At 39.5% G+C, this 17,899-nt stretch overlaps 1 protein-coding gene across 1 annotated transcript in view; it reads right to left on the bottom strand.

Moving 5' to 3' along the window:
• LOC132405930 (uncharacterized) overlaps nt 1-15,231 on the bottom strand; it is a 66,128-nt gene extending 50,897 nt beyond the window's left edge. Inside the window, exon 1 of the mRNA XM_059990911.1 lies at nt 15,111-15,231. Within this exon, the coding sequence (XP_059846894.1) occupies nt 15,111-15,231 (121 nt within the window). The remainder of the gene's footprint in view (nt 1-15,110) is intronic.
• Between the last annotated feature and the right edge of the window lie 2,668 nt (nt 15,232-17,899).

Genomic DNA, 17,899 nt, shown 5'->3' with positions numbered 1-17,899 from the left:
CATTTTTAGCTTAGTTAAACTATTGCAAAGCGTCAGCACCATTATGCGATTAAACGCATTATATTCAATAAAAGTAATTTCTTGCTTCTCCAAATTCCCACGTGATACAAGTAGTCTGAAACTATATTTGTGTTCAGCTTCGAGTGGTCCCTCTTAAACAAAAGAAAATGTCTGAAGAAGCAACACTTATGAAAATGTTTGTTGCCCAGCACTATTACTGTCTGTGGATCACAGCCATAGCTTTTGGAGCTTTACAGTTCATAATGCTCAAGTAAAAATGACTTTTACTTGTAGTAGTACACAAAATGCTGCAGGAACTCAGTCGCTCAGGCAAAATCGATAGAGAGAAACAGACAGTCAATATTTTTGGGTCAAGACCTTCATCTGTCCAGATGAAATGTCTTGACCCAAAAATGCAGCCTGTCCATTTTCCTCCACAGATGCTGACTGACTGAGTTCCTCCAGTATCTTGTATGTGGTTCCAAACTCCAACATTTGCATTCCCTTGTGTCTCCAGCATTTGGTAACAGGTCTGATGTCTACAACAGAAATGCATTTGATGCGGTTTGCGGACTTGCAAAAATATATATATCCGGAAAGACACCTAATAGCAACTTTAAAACTGGTCTCAAGCTTTTCTCCACCAAAGCTGAGTGGTAGGACATCAACTTTCGTATTTCAAAGAAACAGGATGGAAGTGGTATAAATTTGCTGATGATACAAATATTGTTGGCAGGATTTCAGATGGTGATGAGAGGGTGTACAGGAGCAAAATATAACAGTTGAGTGGTGTTACCACAATAAACTTGCACTCAACATCAGCAAGACCAAAGAGCTGATGGTGGACTTCGGAAAGGGTAAGACGAGGGAACACGAATCGATCCTCATAGAGAGATCAGAAGTGGAGTCAGTGAGCAGTTCCAAGTTCCTGTGTGTCAGTAGCTCTGAGGACCTAACCTGATCCTAGCGTATTGATGCAGCTATAAAGAAGGCAAAGCAGTGGCTGTTTCATCAGGGGTTTGAGGACATTTGGTTTGTCACCTAAAACATTCAACAACTTCTACAGATGGACCATGGAGAGCATTCTGACTGGCTGCATCACCGACTGGTATTAGGGGTGGGGGTGTGAATGCACAGAATCAAAAGAAGCTATCCAAACTTGTAAAATTAGTCAGCTCCATCATGGGTTCTAGGCTCTGTAGTATCCAAATCATCTTCAAGGTGCGGTGCTGCAGAAAGGTGATGTCCATCATTAAGGACCCCATTCACCCAGGACATGCCCTTTTCTCACTGTTACCATCGGGTAGGAGGTACAGAAGCCTGAAGGCACACACTCAGCGATTCAGGAACAGCTTCTTCCCCTCTGTCATCCAATTTCTAAATGGACATTGAACCCATGAACACTACCGCACTGCATTTTAATTTCTGTTTTCTCACTATTTACTTAATCTAACTACTTAATAAACATACTGTGTAGATATACTTACTGTAATTTGGCATTTTTTTCTATATTTATCATTTGCTGCTGCAAATTTAACAATTTTCCTGGCAATGCGGGTGATATTAAACCTGATTCTGATTCTGAGAAGGACCCAAGGAAGTAGGGTCATGTGCTGACGACCCAGCCCTCACTCACTCCACCATGTGATGTGAATTGTACGATCAAAAAGAGAAGATTCTTTCAATTAGATTGTCGCAGACGTTATTTTTCAATTATGCGTAAACAGGGCACAGCAAGTGGGAGCAACTACTGGGAGTTGTAGATAGATCATCTTGAATATTGGGCGTAGTGAATTCTGTCTAAAATCACCTGGCTATGAACTTGCAATCAGTCTATGTATAAAAGATAATTATGTGTTTATATTTATTGATTTTTATCATATTCTTTATGCTTATAGTGTTTTTTTTTATCCTACATCAAATCCAGAGTAATAACCATTTTGTTCTCCTTTACACTTGTGTACTGGTATGACAATAAACATCTTAAATAAGTTAAATTTTGGTTAAAGAATAACATGTAAAAGAACTGAAACAGAATTGGCCATCTGTACAGAGAGAAAGAGAGGGAGACAGAAAGAGAGTGATTGAGAGAGAGTGGGAGAGGTGAGAGAAAGAGAGAGAAAAGAAAAGGGAGAGAAAGTGACTCTGTAAGAGTGAAAGAGAGAGAGAAAGTGAGATAGCAGAAGTTACAGTTAAGGTTACAGGTTTAAGGAACAGAATAGAGAGATCCTATTAAAAGTACAGAGTCTAAGGTACTTTCTAACAAACACAGTAAATTTATATCACATCTTAAGGCACTATTTACCATGTTCTCATTTATATTATATTACACTATTTGTCAACTTTGGTTGGGTTTAATGTACTTTTTTGCCAAGTGTTTCAAGTTGTACCACTCTGTGAGTTTTAACTGATTACCCCCATTGAGATGTATTCTGACAGAACTTAGAGAATAGTTGTGAGAAAACTCTAATTCAAAACACATAATTTATTGTTTCACAACATAGAGCATAGAACATAGAACGTGAAACAGGACTTCACAGGAACAGGTCCATCAGACCACAATGTCATGCTGCGCCAATCAAACTGATAATTAAATACAAAACCTATCTACACCTTCTACTTCACTGTGTCCATATCTTCCTGTTGTCTGCACATTCACAGGCCTATTTAAGAGCCTCCACAGATGCCTATGTTACTTGCCTCCGCTACCATCCCTGGCAACTCATTCCAGGCACAAATGTCACCATTAAAGACATTACTAGCATTTACACGGAGTGGCCACTTTATTTTGTACACATCTACACCTGGTCATTATATCTAATATCCAATCAGCCAATCATGTGGCAGCATTTCAATACATGCAAGCATGCAGACATGAGGCCAAACATCAGAATTGGGAAAAAATGAAATCTGAGTGACTTTGACCGTGGACTGATTGTTGGTGCCAGGCGAGGTGGTTTGAGTATCTCAGAAGCTGCCAACCTGCTGGGGTTTTCACACACAACAGTCTCTGGAGTTCACAAAGATTGGTGACACTGGGGTGAGAAACAAAACCATCTGGTGAGCAGCAGTTCTGCGGCTGTTAATGAGGGAGGTCGGAGGAGAATGGCCAGACTGGTTCAAGGTGACAGGAACTCAAATAACCACACCAACAGTGGTGTGCAGAAGAGCATCTCTGAATGCATAACGTGTCAAACTTTGAAGTAGATGGACCACAGCAGAAGACCATGAACATACACTCAGCAGCCACTTTACTGGGAACTGGAGGTAACTAAACAAAGTGACCATAGTGTGTATTTTCATTATTATCCTATTGTCTGAAATCTCTTGGACCACACATGATGGCAGAATGTCTTCCCTGAAGAGTATTACTGAGTTCGATTGATTACTGTGATTAGAAACATTGAAACATAGAAAAGCTACAGCACAATACAGGCCCTTCGGCCCATGAAGCTATACTGAACATGTCCTTTTCTTAGAACTACCTAGGCTTACCCATAGCCCACTATTTTTCTAAGCTCTCTGTATTCAACCAGGAGTCTCTTAAAAGACTCTATTGTTTCCACCTCCGTCACCTCCGCCGGCAGAGCCATTCCACACACTTACCACTCTGTGTAGAAAACTTACCCCTGACTGTACCTACTTCCAAGCACCTTAAAACTATGCCCTCTCATGCTAGCCATTTCAGCCCTGGGAAAAAGCCTCTGACTATCCAGACGATCAATGCCTCTCGATATCTTGTACACCTCTATCAGGTCACCTCTCATCCTCCGTCACACCAAGGAGAAAAGGCCGAGTTCACTCAACCTATCCTCAGAAGGCACGCTCCCCAATCCAGGCAACATCCTTGTAAATCTCCTCTGCACCCTTTCTATGGTTTCCACGTCCTTCCTGTAGTGAGGCGACCAGAATTGAGCACAGTACTCCAAGTGGGGTCTGACCAGCGTCCTATATAGCTGCAACATTACCTCTCCGCTCTTAAACTCTATCCCACAATTGATGAAGGCCAATGCTCCGTATGCCTTATTAACCACAGAGTCAACCTGTGTAGCAGCTTTAAATGTCCAAGAAACTTGGACCTCAAGATCCCTCTGATCCTCCACATTGCCAAGAGTTTTGCAATTAATGCTATTTTCTGCCATCATATTTGACCTACCAAAATGAATCACCTCACACTTAACTGGGTTTAACTCCATCTGCTATTTCTCAGCCCAGTTTTGCATTCTATCAATATCCCGCTGTAACCTCTGACAGCCCTCCACATTATCCACAACACCCCTAACCTTTGTGTCATCAGCAAATTTACAACCCTTCCCTGCTCTTCCTCATCCAGGTCATTTATAAAAATATCAAAGAGTAGGGGTCCCAGAACAGATCCCTGAGGCACACCACTGGTCACCAGCCTCCATGCAGAATATGACCTGTCTACAACAACTCTTTGATTTCTGTGGACAAGCCAGTTCTGGATCCACAAAGCAATGTCCCCTTAGATCCCATGCCTCTTTACTTTCTCAATAAGCCTTCCATGGGGTACCTTATCAAATGCCTTGCTGAAATCCATATACACTACATCTATGGCTCTACCCTCATCAGTGTGTTTAGTCACATCCTCAAAAGTATTACTGAATATTTTTCACTGTTTCAGATTTATTTAATTACTTGAATTTAATTTCCCAGCTGACGTGAGAATATGAACTTGTGTCCCTTTTTCAGAGGTCCGGATTGCCAGCTACACAACCACAACCATCAACACAAATATCACACGGCAGATACGATGAAAAACAAAATATATATAGATATACAGGAAGAGATAAAGATGAAAATAGTGAAGCAGATGTACTTGGTTAATCTGCAGATTACAAATTACTCCGCCTTTACTCCAAGCTGAACGAACAGCACCCTGCTTGGAAGTTTATTGCTGATCTTTCATCGTCATCGGCTATAACCCCTCACTCAACAGCATTTTCACTTGAAGGAGTGCAGAGGTTCAAGAAGGTTCCTCACTGCAACTTCTTCAAGGGTAGTCAGGAGAACACTGGCCTTGGCTGCAGCAATGACACTGGGAGGATGAAGTCAGAATTTCTCCACTCTACGAGTTAATCCCAATAATCCTGGGTTGTGACAGTTTGTGTTACTGCACTAATATCAGAGCCTCGGGAAATTGATCTAGAACAGGGGTTCCTAGCCTATGTTCATAGACCCTTTCTTAATGGTACTAGTCCATGGTACAAAAAAGGTTGGGAACCCTCAAACTGGATTAAAGAGCCACACAGCATGGGAACAAAACCTTTGGTCCACAACATCTGTGCTGAACATGATGTCAAATTAAACTAATTCCATCTGAAAGCACACGATCCACATCCTTTCATTCTCTGTCTGTTCATGTGTCTACGTGCTTCTTAAACATTGCCATCATATCTGCTGCCACCATCTCCCCGGCAGCCATTTTAGACATGTAGAACTCCCAGTCAAAAAAAAACATGCCTTGCAAATTCCTTTGAAACTAATCCTTGTCATCTTTATAGAGCTCATTGATAGTTAATGAAATTCAGTTTGATACTCTCATGCTTAGAATCCGTCACCTGTCTGTGTCTCCCTGGATAATTTCACTTTAGTCCTTTTCAGTTCACAGGTTGGGGGATCTCACTGAAACCTCATGAGGAAAGTTTAGGTAATGTGGATATGGAGAGGATGTTTCCAAAAGTGGGAGACTCAAGGACCAAAGGGCACAACCTTGGAATAGAATGAAGTTCTTTTAGAACAAAGATGAGGTGGAATTTCTTTAGCCAGAGGGTGGTGAATCAGTGGAATTCAGTGCCACAGATGGTAGTGGACCAAATTGGGTGTTTTTAAAGCAGAGTATGAAAGGTTCTGAATTAGTTAGGGCATTAAAGGTTATGGGGGAAAGGCAGGAGAATGGGGTTGAGAAGGAAAGTAAATTTACCATGATGGAATGGCAGAGGAGGCTCAATAGGATGGACGGCCAAATCCTGCTCCTATGTCTTATAGTCTTACTGTTTTATGGATTAAGGAAAAGACTCAAGGACACCTTTTCTCCTTGGAGCAACGGAGGATGAGAGGTGACCTGACAGAAGTGTATAAGATGATGAGAGGCATTGATCGTGTGGATAGTCAGAGGCTTTTTCCCAGGGCTGAAATGGCTAACATGAGAGGGCACAGTTTTAAGGTGCTGGGGAGTAGGTACAGAGGAGATGTCAGGGGTAAGATTTTACGCAGAGAGTGGTGAGTGCGTGGAACGGGCTGCCGGTGACAGTGGTGAAGGAGGATACAATAGGGTCTTTTAAGAGACTCCTGGATAGGTACATGGAGCTTAGAAAAATAGAAGGCTATGGGTAAGCCTAGTAATTTCTAAGGTAGGGTCATGTTCGGCACAACTTTGTGGGCCGAATGGGCCTGTATTGCGCCGTAGGTTTTCTATGTTTCTATGTTTACACCACAAATGCCACCAGAAAGTGACTGAAGCAAATGGGACTCTTTTTATAATAAATTTCCCATATAATCCCATAATCCATAAAAATCTCTCTCCATAGCATGATCTGGCTTGTAAATCTCAAGTACTATGTAAGATGGGTGTCCAGGTTATTAGACTGGTGAACTGGTTTATTGTACTAACTTACTAATTTAACAGTCTTACTTACTGTCGTTTAGGGCGACAATGGAGGTCTTCTATCTCTGGCGGTGTTCAGGCCCTCCTTCATTATGTCATGTAGGTTCCGGGTGGAGACTCAGGGATACCATCACACTCAGGATTCTTCGTTGCTGTTTACGTAACAATTGTGTTTGACCAGTCAGGGTTGTTAGCCCTGAGCTGAACCCCCAACCTGGAGGACTGGTGAACCATTCTTCATCTGGCCTTTACCCTTTGACCTGGCATGGGTGACCCTACCAAGAGCCAAAGCATAAAGCCATGACTCCAGCCAAAATAGCTCTCGGGGCCTTTGAGGCACACAAGACTCCAAAACCTATGACAAGATCGTGGTTCTCTTGAAGGTTGACAATGTACAACCTATCAATTTACCAATGGTCACATGTAATGGGATACAGTGAAAGACAGACAGACAGACAGACATACTCTATCGATCCTGAGGGAAAACATGTTTTGAATGCCATCCAGACAGATTATCAAGGCAAGAAAAAACAATAACGCAATGCAGAATAAAGTGTTACAGAAAAAGTGCAGTGCAGGCAGACAATATGCAAGGCCATTCAAGTCAAGTTGAGACAACATTTTTCAATTGTGAGTTCAAGACACCATCTTATTGTACTAGGGAAGCATTCCCACAGTGCGATAGAAGCTGTCCTTGAGCCTGGTGGAATGTGCTTTCGGGCCTTTTATCTTCTCCCCAGCAGGGGTATGAAAAAGTGAGAATGTTCGGGATGGGAGAGGTCTTTGATTATGTTGCTTTACAGAGATAGTGAGAGATGTAGTATTAGAAAACAAAGACAAAAGATGCGCACAAGATGCTGGAGGAACTCAGCAAGTCAGACAGCATTCACGGAGGGAAATAAACAGTCAATGTTTTGGGCCAAGACCCTTCATCACAGTTCTGTGTGTGTTGCTCAGAATCCCTTGTCAGAATCAGAAAATGCAGGAAATTCTCAGCTCAGGTCAAACGGTAGAGGCCAGACGACTAAGAGTATCCACCGGTCCTTCGAGTTCGGGGGTTCAGCTCAGGGCTAACAACCCTGACTGGTAAAACAACATTGTTATGGAAACAACAAAGAAGAATCCTTCTACATCTGAGTGTAACGGTATTCCTGAGTCTGCACCTGGAACTTGAAAGACCAACAATAGTGAAACCCAGGAGAAGCTACTGACATGATGAAGGAAGCCCTGAACACCGCCAGAGACGGACCTTCAGTGCTGCCCTAAATGCCAACAGTGTAATGGGGAGTGAGTAAGTTCCACTTCCAACGTGGCCTGTCTCATACAACCACCACTCTGTATGAAAAATCTGCATCTCAGGTCCTCTTCAGATCTTTCTCTTCTCATCTTAAAACTACGACTTCCACTTTATTTTCTATTTTATTTAGAGACACAACATGGTAACAAGCCCTTTGGCCTAATGAGCCAGTGCTGCCCAATTATTCCACCTGACCAATTCACCTACTAGCATGTACGTCACCAGAATGTGGGGGGAATGCCAAGGCACACAGAAGAAACCAATGCAGTCACAGGGAGGATGAACAAACACAGTCCAGACAGCGATGGGAATTGAACCCCGATTGCTGATTGCTGGTGCGGTAAAGTGTTACACTGATCCCCAGACTACATTGTTAATCATTTTAACATTTCACATGTCAGTACTCATCTAAGGTTGGGAATCTGGGAAATGTACTGTCTGAGAAGAGACCATTCAGTACACATCATCCTTAATGGTCAAAGCATCGTTTTAGATTGAACCCCTCCCAGCCAGGCAAGTCAAGCTCTCCCCAGATACCGTACATTGAAAGTTTACCCTCCATCAGCTTTTCAGACAATGGTTTCTGGGCACCTAGAACAGTTGGGTGAAAGAATTGCTCCTTTACTGCCCTCTATTGTCCTCTATACTGCCCTCCTGGTTTTCTGGTAACAAAAACAGGTGCCTTCTCTGTACCCTAATAATACAATTATGTAGTCATCAATGATAGCTCCTTTGAATGTATTCAATGCTTTAATTGGCAGTTCTGATCTAGTGGAGCCCTATTTCCTCTTCCAGAGTAACGTGGAATGTTAATATCTTCAATTCAGGCATTCCTTGTCATTTTGCTTAGGGCAAGATTTCTAATGAGTTTTACTGTCTCAGTGATCTGAATGTTTTAGATAAGACAGATGGAAACCATTCCCATGCGCAGATTGATTGAGTGTGGGGACTCAGGCAAGGGCAGAATGGTACTTTACAGTACCACCATCTCACGTTCGATTCCCATGCTATCTGCAAGGAGCTTGTATGTTCTCCCCATGACAATCAAAAGACATACAGTGGCATGCAGAAGTTTTCCTTCTGATGACTGTTCCATGAAGGTTATATTTGTGTAGGTGTCGCTGCACAGTAGAACAGTGCACCACCACTCCAGAGTCTGCTAAATCTTCCTGAAGGTCCTTTGCAGTCAAACGGGAGTTTTGATTTGCCTTTCTAGCAATCTTACGAGCAGTTCTCTTGGAAAGTTTTCTTGGTCTTCCAGACCTCAAACATTCCTGTTAACTGCTATTTCTTAATTACATTAGGAACTGAGGAAACGGCTACCTGAAAATGCTTTGCTATCTTCTTATAGCCTTCTCCTGCTTTGTGGGCATCATTTATTTCAATTTTCAGAGCGCTAGAGTCGGCTGGCGGTGTAGTGGCATCAACTCCAGACTTCGGAGCGAAGGCTCCTGAATTCAAATCCAGCCGGCTCCCTTGCACACTTTCCATCCCTGCTGGGTTAAGCATCGAGCTAGCAACTCAGACGCATAAAAACAAGAAATCCTGCCAGATAAACATCGTCAAGACAGTGTCCCAATGACTCTTCTTCTTAGCTGCTTAGAGGAGCCCACGGCTGCTGATTGTTGGGACAAGTTTTGAGGAGTCAGGGTATTTATAAAGCTTTGAAATTTGCATCACCTGGCCTTTCCTACAATGACTGTGAATAAGCCATAGCCCTAACAAGCTAATTAAGGTCTGAGACCTTGATAAGAGTTATCTGAGAGCTCAAATCTTTTGGGTGCCCAAACTTTTGCATGGTGCTCCTTTCCTTTTTTTCCACTCTAAAATTGTACAAAACAAAAATAATACACTAATCTTGCTTAACATGTTCAAAAGAATGTTTCATCTTTAATTTTATGACTTTTGGAGATCAGTCCATCTTCTACTCACTTAACCCAGGCAACCTGTTCATATTCTGTACCTTCACAGTATAGTCCGGGTCAATTTTGACCCGGCCCAAGAATCCCCTCATAACAAGTGTCTATACCAAATATTGAACCACAGATCTATTTAGAATGTATAAATAGCCTACCTGACATTAATAAATGGATGATTAATCCTTAATTAATGTTTCAGAGATCTAAAATCCATTTCAATTAGATACGGGTCAAATTTGACCTGGAACAGCCTCAATGTACAAAAATTTATAGCACCTGTACAAAAGTATAAAATTTTTAAATATTTTCATTTTCATACATTTTGGGTCACTTCAGGAAAATTTCAGCTAAATAAAATGGCATTTAGGGTGTTTTTACTGCTGTGAAATGTCAAAGTGAGTCAAATTTGACCTGAACAGTATGTAAAGGTTAACTATTCACAGTAACAGAAATTTTGACCAGGGTTGGTAGTTTAATTGGTCATTGTAATTTGTCCTGTGATTAGGCTGGGGTTGCATCGTGGGATTGCTAGGGGATGTGTCTCAAAGTGCCAAAAGGGTCAATTCTGTGCTGTATTTCAATAAACTAAAGTAAAACCTTCTAAAAATTGAGTGAAAAATACAAGAAAGATGCACATTCAGGTAGAGGCTATATTGTGGAACTCACCTTCTCTAGAAATGATTGGTGGAAATGGATTCAGTCAGAGAATTGAATATACATTGGGATACACAGTCAGGGAACTGGATATACATTGGGATACACAGCCAGGGAATTGTATATATACAGGGATAGTCAAGATGGTGCTATGCAGTGACTCCTTTGCTTGCATCTTCAGAAACAGTTCTATTTCCATCTTTAATATCTCTATTTTTCCCCTTTCAAGATTCTTTTGAAGACCCTGACCTGGAGTTACATGCTGACTGTAGTTCTTTGCAGGAATGGGACCCGCTCTTGGGGTGTCACAACTGGTCGTTACCTTACATGCCAAGGGAGCGGCCTAAGAGTTCGGCTCACCTTTGGTGGCCTACAATCGCGGGGTTCTGGAGACAGGTGGATCAAAGGTCGGTGAGCCAGACCGGTGTGTCATGAGAGCTGGAAGGTATTTGGCTGTGCGCCCAGAGACGTGAGATGTTTGGACACAGAGCTTGGAAAAAGTGATGCAATGGACTTTTAAGACTGTGTTTGTTATGTCTCCCCTCTCGCTGTGAAATGGAGACATCTCTTTCTCCCTTATTACAGAGCCTGTGGTATGTCGAATACCGGGTGAACGTGTTGTCCTTGGAGGACTGCAAGTCTGTGTCTTTGCTCATGCTTGAATGTTTGGTGGCGGGTGCCAGTGCTATTTTTTACCAATGGAAGGGAAGGAGGATTGTCGCTTTCTGCTACTTACACGCTGGAGGGAGGGGAGTTGGGGCGGGACATTGGGGTTCCAACATTTAACTGTCATTAATTCTTTGGAGCAACCCTCTGTTTTTGAGGACGGCCGTGAAGAAAAAGCATTTCAGGATGTATATTGTATACATTTCTCTGACATTAAATGTACCTTTGAAACCTTTGATATACAGTCAGGGTATTGGATATACATTTGACAGGGCAGCACGGTTGCTCAGTCAGTGGAGCCGATGTCTTGCGGAGCCAGCAATCCACTTTCCATCCTGAATTCAGGAGCTGTCTGTGCAGAGTTTGCATGCTCTCCCTGTGACTGTGAGTTTCTCCTCCTCCCATATCCGAAGAATGGCCAGCTAATTAGCCACTGTAAATTGCCCCAAGTGTGGAGGTGAGGGGTAGTATCTGGGAACGCAGGGAGAATAAATTGGGATTGATGTGAGCTTGGTGTAAATGAGTGGTTGTTGGTCGGCAAGGAAGGCTATTTCCATATTCTATCTCTTTATAGTTCTGTTTGAGGAAGAATACTTTTCAGGATTGTGTGTAAATGCATGGAATAGAAAGATCAGGATGTTCTTCTATGAACCAGTGTACACATGATAGGCTAACGTCTTGACTATGTGTTGCAACAATTCTCAACTCCGTGGCAACCAAGGAAAAAGATTCCCAAACTTTACCTATCAGCGTCTCTGTGTTTTATTATTTTGAACACGTGGGATGTAAACTGAGAGACTTTAGAATCCACCAGGCATTTTTATTTTTAATCCCATATCAATTTTCTTTTATTGAGAAGCGCTTTGAATAATGAACTCAATCCCAACTGGTGAGCAACAATTCCCATGGCTTACTTGTGCAGAGCAATTAGTTGTCAATTGCAAATGCGGATACAGCCTTTAAGAGTCACCCCGGTTTCATCCCACATGTTAAAGTTGTATGTCTAAGTAAGAGTTTCCTTCTACATCTGAAGTTGTGGGTGTACTATGTTGATTCCAGAAGCATGGCTGCCCACTATATATCATCATTGTCACAAACGATGCATTTTGCTGTCTATTTCAAGGTTTTGATGTATATATGACAAATAAAGCTAATCTTTATCCTTAGCTTTATAACATTTAAAAGGCATTTAGACAGATACTTAGTTAGGAAAGACATAGAGGATAATTTCCTTGTGCTGTGGAATGGGACTACCATTGATAGATATTACAATCGGTACTGAGGGCTGAATTTCTACACTGTGCGATTTGATGATTTCAAATATTTTATAAATGTTTTAATCTGCATTGCAGACTTGGGAGTTGTCGTTGAAACTAATGTTTCAAAGTACATTTATTATCAAAGAACGTATATATTATACAACCTTGAGATCTGTTTGATTACAGCTAGCCACAAAGAAGACTGAAAGAACCCAATTAAAAAAGACCAACAAGGTTCTGAAAAAGGGGAAAAACATAAATCGCACAAATAATTGAAGCGAGCAACCAGTATTTTCAGCCCATCATTGAATGTATTTCCTTAGATCGCAAATCAAAACCATAGATCTTCAGAACTGAGGACTGTGCTGAATTTTGGATTTTTCCTGATTTTGAACAATGTGCATAGAGTGGGATTTGATGATACAAAATAAATCTTACTTCAATACCAAATAGTTTGCTGGTTATGCTGCTTATTTGTACTGCGACATCAACCAATTCCAAGCCATGGCACTGGAGTTACTTATAAACTAGTCCAGCCCTGAATCACAACTATTATTCCAATAGATTTGTAGATACCATTACTAAAGCCAGTTGTTCTTTTGTATACGTGAACATATATATGTGGGTACAGTATTTAATTAATTGTATCAAAGTTCCCCAGCTGCTTTAACTCATCATTTCATTTAAGGGTAATATAATTATTGTGCTTCTGTGCCTCCCATTTGAAGATTCTGTGAGATCGTTAGTATTAGTTTAAATGTTATTCAGTTAAAAATACCTCAGTCCCTGGTAAATATATTTTTCAAAATCTTATTTGAAAGTAAGATCATCATCTGTGTTGCAGGTACAAAGGCAAATTTCTACGATATCGTACATATTTGTGACCATTCAGCCCACCAAACTGGACCCGACTCTTCATCTTCTGCTGTGCTTCATCTCACCTTTTCCCTGCAGCCTTGTTTTTATCTTTGAAAATTCTCTTTCCAACAGAATCTCCTCAGATCCCATCAAAAACAAAGCCCCCTTATAACTGAGGGTGGATTTTGGATTTCTTCTGGGCTTTGGACAATGTGCATAGGGAGGTAGGGTTGGAGAATTTGAGAAAAAAAGAAATAACATTTACTTCATTACCAAGTAAGCCATTGGTTATGCTTCTTGTCTGTAGTGCCACAAGTCAACCTTTTCACCAGACGGTGTTGGTCAATGGGCAGAGGATACCAGAGGGATTTCACAACTCAGACCAGCTCAGGTGGGATCTAAGATCACTCAAGTCACCTCAAGCTACAAGGAGATCATGTAAGCAAATAGTGAAGATGTGAACTATTCCGTGCTTCCCTGCTCAGTATTTAAAGAATAAGACAGAATTTCACTCGAATTACAATGGGTAATTTCCAGGAATATCTAGCTTTCAGACAGGGAGACTTTAAACTGAATCTACTTACATTCTCCTTTCAGGGGCACTGAACCAACCACAGTTTGCAACATTGATAATGTTCTCCCTTCTCCCCCTCCCTATTTTCAGTACATTGTTTAAAAACCATCTGTCTGTCTATTTACTGAGGCCTTCACTGGTGGAATGACCATCTTGTTGTAAACTCTGACAGATGCCCAATAGATATTCCATGAATGAAATAAAAGCAGGAAAATACTGGAATCACTCAGGAGGTCAGTCAGCCTCTGTAGTAAGAGAAACAGAGTTACATCTTCAAATCTGGAATCCTTTCTCAGACATGATCCTCTCTCCACACATACTGTTTGGCCTACTGAGGTTTTCCAGCATTATGGCATTATCCATTTTATTTCAGATTCCCAGCATCTGCCGTTTCAATTTAATTATCCATTTTATTTCAGATTCCCAGCATCTGCCGTTTCAATTTAAATATCCATTTTATTTCAGATTTCCAGCATCTGCCGTTTCAATTTAATTATCCATTTTATTTCAGATTCCCAGCATCTGCCGTTTCAATTGAATTATCCATTTTATTTCAGATTCCCAGCATCTGCCGTTTCAATTGAATTATCCATTTTATTTCAGATTCCCAGCATCTGCCGTTTCAATTGAATTATCCATTTTATTTCAGATTCCCAGCATCTGCCGTTTCAATTGAATTATCCATTTTATTTCAGATTCCCAGCATCCGCTGTTTCAATTTAAATATCCATTTCATTTCAGATTCCTAGCATCTGCCATTTCAATTTAATTATCCATTTTAATTTCAGATTCCCAGCATCTGCCATTTCAATAAAATTGTCAATTTTTATTTCAGATTCCCAGCATCTGCCGGTTTAATTTAATTATCCATTTTATTTCATATTCCCAGCATCTGCCGTTTCAATTGAATTATCCATTTTATTTCAGATTCCCAGCATCCGCTGTTTCAATTTAAACATCCATTTCATTTCAGATTCCCAGCATCTGCCATTTCAATTTAATTATCCATTTTAATTTCAGATTCCCAGCATCTGCCATTTCAATAAAATTGTCAATTTTTATTTCAGATTCCCAGCATCTGCCGTTTCAATAAAATTGTCAATTTTTATTTCAGATTCCCAACATCTGGAGTTTCAATTTAATTTTCAATTTTTCATTCAGATTCCCGGCATCTGCCGATTCAATTTAATTTTTGTTTCTTTCAGGAGCATCCGATCAGCATGAGTTGTGATGCAGGCTGCAAACTGCTTTTTACCTTGCTTCCCTCGAAGTGCTGCGCTGCCCCGTTGGTGATTGCAGAAGTTGCTGTAAACGTTTTCATCTTCCGCACTTCCACGGGCGATGTGGAAGTTGGTGTAAGTTGGATCATGAGCCATGAAACCGGACGAGCTGTGACAGTAGATAGTCTAGCCCATGGAAACAGAATAACTGGCAAGTAAGAAGCTGCTCTGGGGATTTTACTTAAATGACAGGTGGGCAGGGTGTTGCTATTTTGACTTTATTCGTCAGTCGAATTTGACTCTGAAGTTCAAAGCTGTGTTCAGAAGGAAGGTGATGTTATCAATAACACTTCCTCTGCTTATCTCAGATCAAATGATGCCTTTGCCCTCCACACTGTATAACATAAAATCAGAAAAATGTTGGAAGAGTTCAACGATTCATGCAGCACCAGTTGAGAGAGAGAAAACAGTGGTAATATTACAAGTTGATGAATTTTCATTAAAACTGGTTCTAATTTCAGTTTCCAAGCAAGCACAGTCATTTGCCTTCAGTCTTAAATTTGTTTATTTTTTCCTGAATCAGGCCAATGCTTGCTTCAACAACATGTTTACTATTCTTTTTTTTAATTAAAAAAATTTTTTATTGAGTTTTCAATGGTTACAGAAGAAAAAAAAGTTATCAACCCTTCCCCCTCCCCTTAACCCCTCCCCCCTAACATATCCCTATAGAAAGAAGGAAAAAGAAAGAGAAGAAGAAAGTAAGAAAGAAAGAAAGAGTGCCTGGATATCGGAAGATCCCCGCATGCTCCACAGCGTTCATAATAACTTTAGTATATATATTTATTTATTTCCCCAAATAACCAATAATTTTATCTTCAGAGCATCTATGTATTTAATCCTGTCTTTTGGAAATAAGAGCGCCAAATTTTCAGAAATGTTTCATATTTATCTCTTAAATTATAAGTAATTTTTTCAAGTGGAATACAGCTGAAGATTTTGTTCTTCCAACAGTCTATACTTAAGTATGAATCCGATTTCCAAGTAACTGCAATAGCCTTTCTGGCTACTGCCAATGCAATTTTTATGAATTCTTTCTGATATTTATTCAATTTGGGTTTCGGTTTTATCCCTTCGATATCACCTAATAAAAATAGTATTGGATCATGTGGAAGTTGTGTTCCAATAGTTTGTTCCAGTAAAATTCTTAAATTTGTCCAATAATGTTGAATTTTGGAACAAGACCAAGTAGAGTGTAAAAATGTACCAATTTCTTGATTACATCGAAAACATTGAACAGATAAATTTGGGTTTAATTTATTTATTTTTTGTGGTGTAATATATAATTGTTGTAAAAAGTTATATTACACTAATCTTAACCGGACATTTGCTGTATTTGTCATACTGTCAAGACATAGTCTTGACCAACTTGTTTCTTCAATTTTAATATTCAAGTCAATTTCCCATTTTTGTTTTGACTTATGAATTCCTTGTTTAATTGCCTGTTTTTGAATCAAACTATACATACAAGAGATAATTTTTTTAATTTTTCCTTTTTGATTAAAGTTTCTATTTCACTAGGTTTCGGCAATAGCATTGTTTGACCCAATTTATCTCTTAAATAAGCCCTTAATTGGAAATAACAAAAAAGAGTGTTATTTGATATTTTGTATTTATTCTTTAATTGATCAAATGACATTAAAATACCTCCTTCAAAACAATCTCCTATATATCTAATCCCTTTTTGAAACTAGTTGTATAAAAGTTGATTGTCCATGTAAAAGGTATAAGTTTATTTTGAATTAAAGATCTCTTTGCTAATAAAGATTTCCTCATCTCAACGTCAACATTTATTTTGTTCCATAGATCAATCAAATGTTTTAATATAGGAGATACTTTCTTTTCCGGTATCCATTTGGATTTCCATTTATATATAAAATCTTCTGGTGTATTTTCTCCTATTTTATCTAGTTCTATTCTAATCCATGCCAGATTATCTTTATCAAAAAAAGATGCAATAAATCTAAGTTGATTTGCTTTATAATAATTCTTAAAGTTTGGAAGTTGTAACCCTCCTAGATCAAATTTCCATGTCAATTTTTCCAACGATATTCTTGACATCTTACCTTTCCAAAGGAACTTCCTCACATACTTATTTAACACTTGAAAAAATTTCTGGGGTAGTTGTATTGGTAGTGTTTGGAATAAGTATTGTAATCTAGGGAATATATTCATTTTTACAGCATTTACTCTGCCTACTAATGTTATTGGTAATGTAATCCATTTATCAAGATCTTCTTGAATTTTTTTCAATAATGGTAAATAATTTAATTTATATAAGTTCTTTATATTGTTATCAGCTCTTATACCTAAATATTTTATACCATTTATCAGACATCTAAATTGAGTTATTAATCGACATTGACTATAATCTCCTTTAGTAAGAGGTAGAATTTTACTTTTATCCCAATTTATTTTGTAGCCTGATATTTTCCCATATTCTTCCAATCTAGAAGATAATTTACACAGCAAATTTGTTTGTTTGTTAAATAAATCAGAACATCATCAGCAAATAAATTAATCTTGTATTCTTCCTAGTTAACTCTAAAACCCTTAATTCCGGGTCTGTTCTAATTAATTCAGCAAATTGTTCTATCGCCAACACAAATAAAGCAGGTGATAATGGACAACCTTGTCCAGTTGACCTTGTTAACTGAAATGATGTTGAAATTTGACCATTTGTCACTACCTTAGCTTTGGGATTAGCACTTAAGGTTTTAATCCATTTTATAAAGGATGCTCCTAATCCATATTTTTCCAATACTTT

The sequence above is a fragment of the Hypanus sabinus genome, chromosome 16 (genome assembly GCF_030144855.1).
Source record: "Hypanus sabinus isolate sHypSab1 chromosome 16, sHypSab1.hap1, whole genome shotgun sequence".
Classification (NCBI taxonomy): domain Eukaryota; kingdom Metazoa; phylum Chordata; class Chondrichthyes; order Myliobatiformes; family Dasyatidae; genus Hypanus; species Hypanus sabinus.
This window is presented reverse-complemented; position numbering and strand designations above follow the sequence as displayed.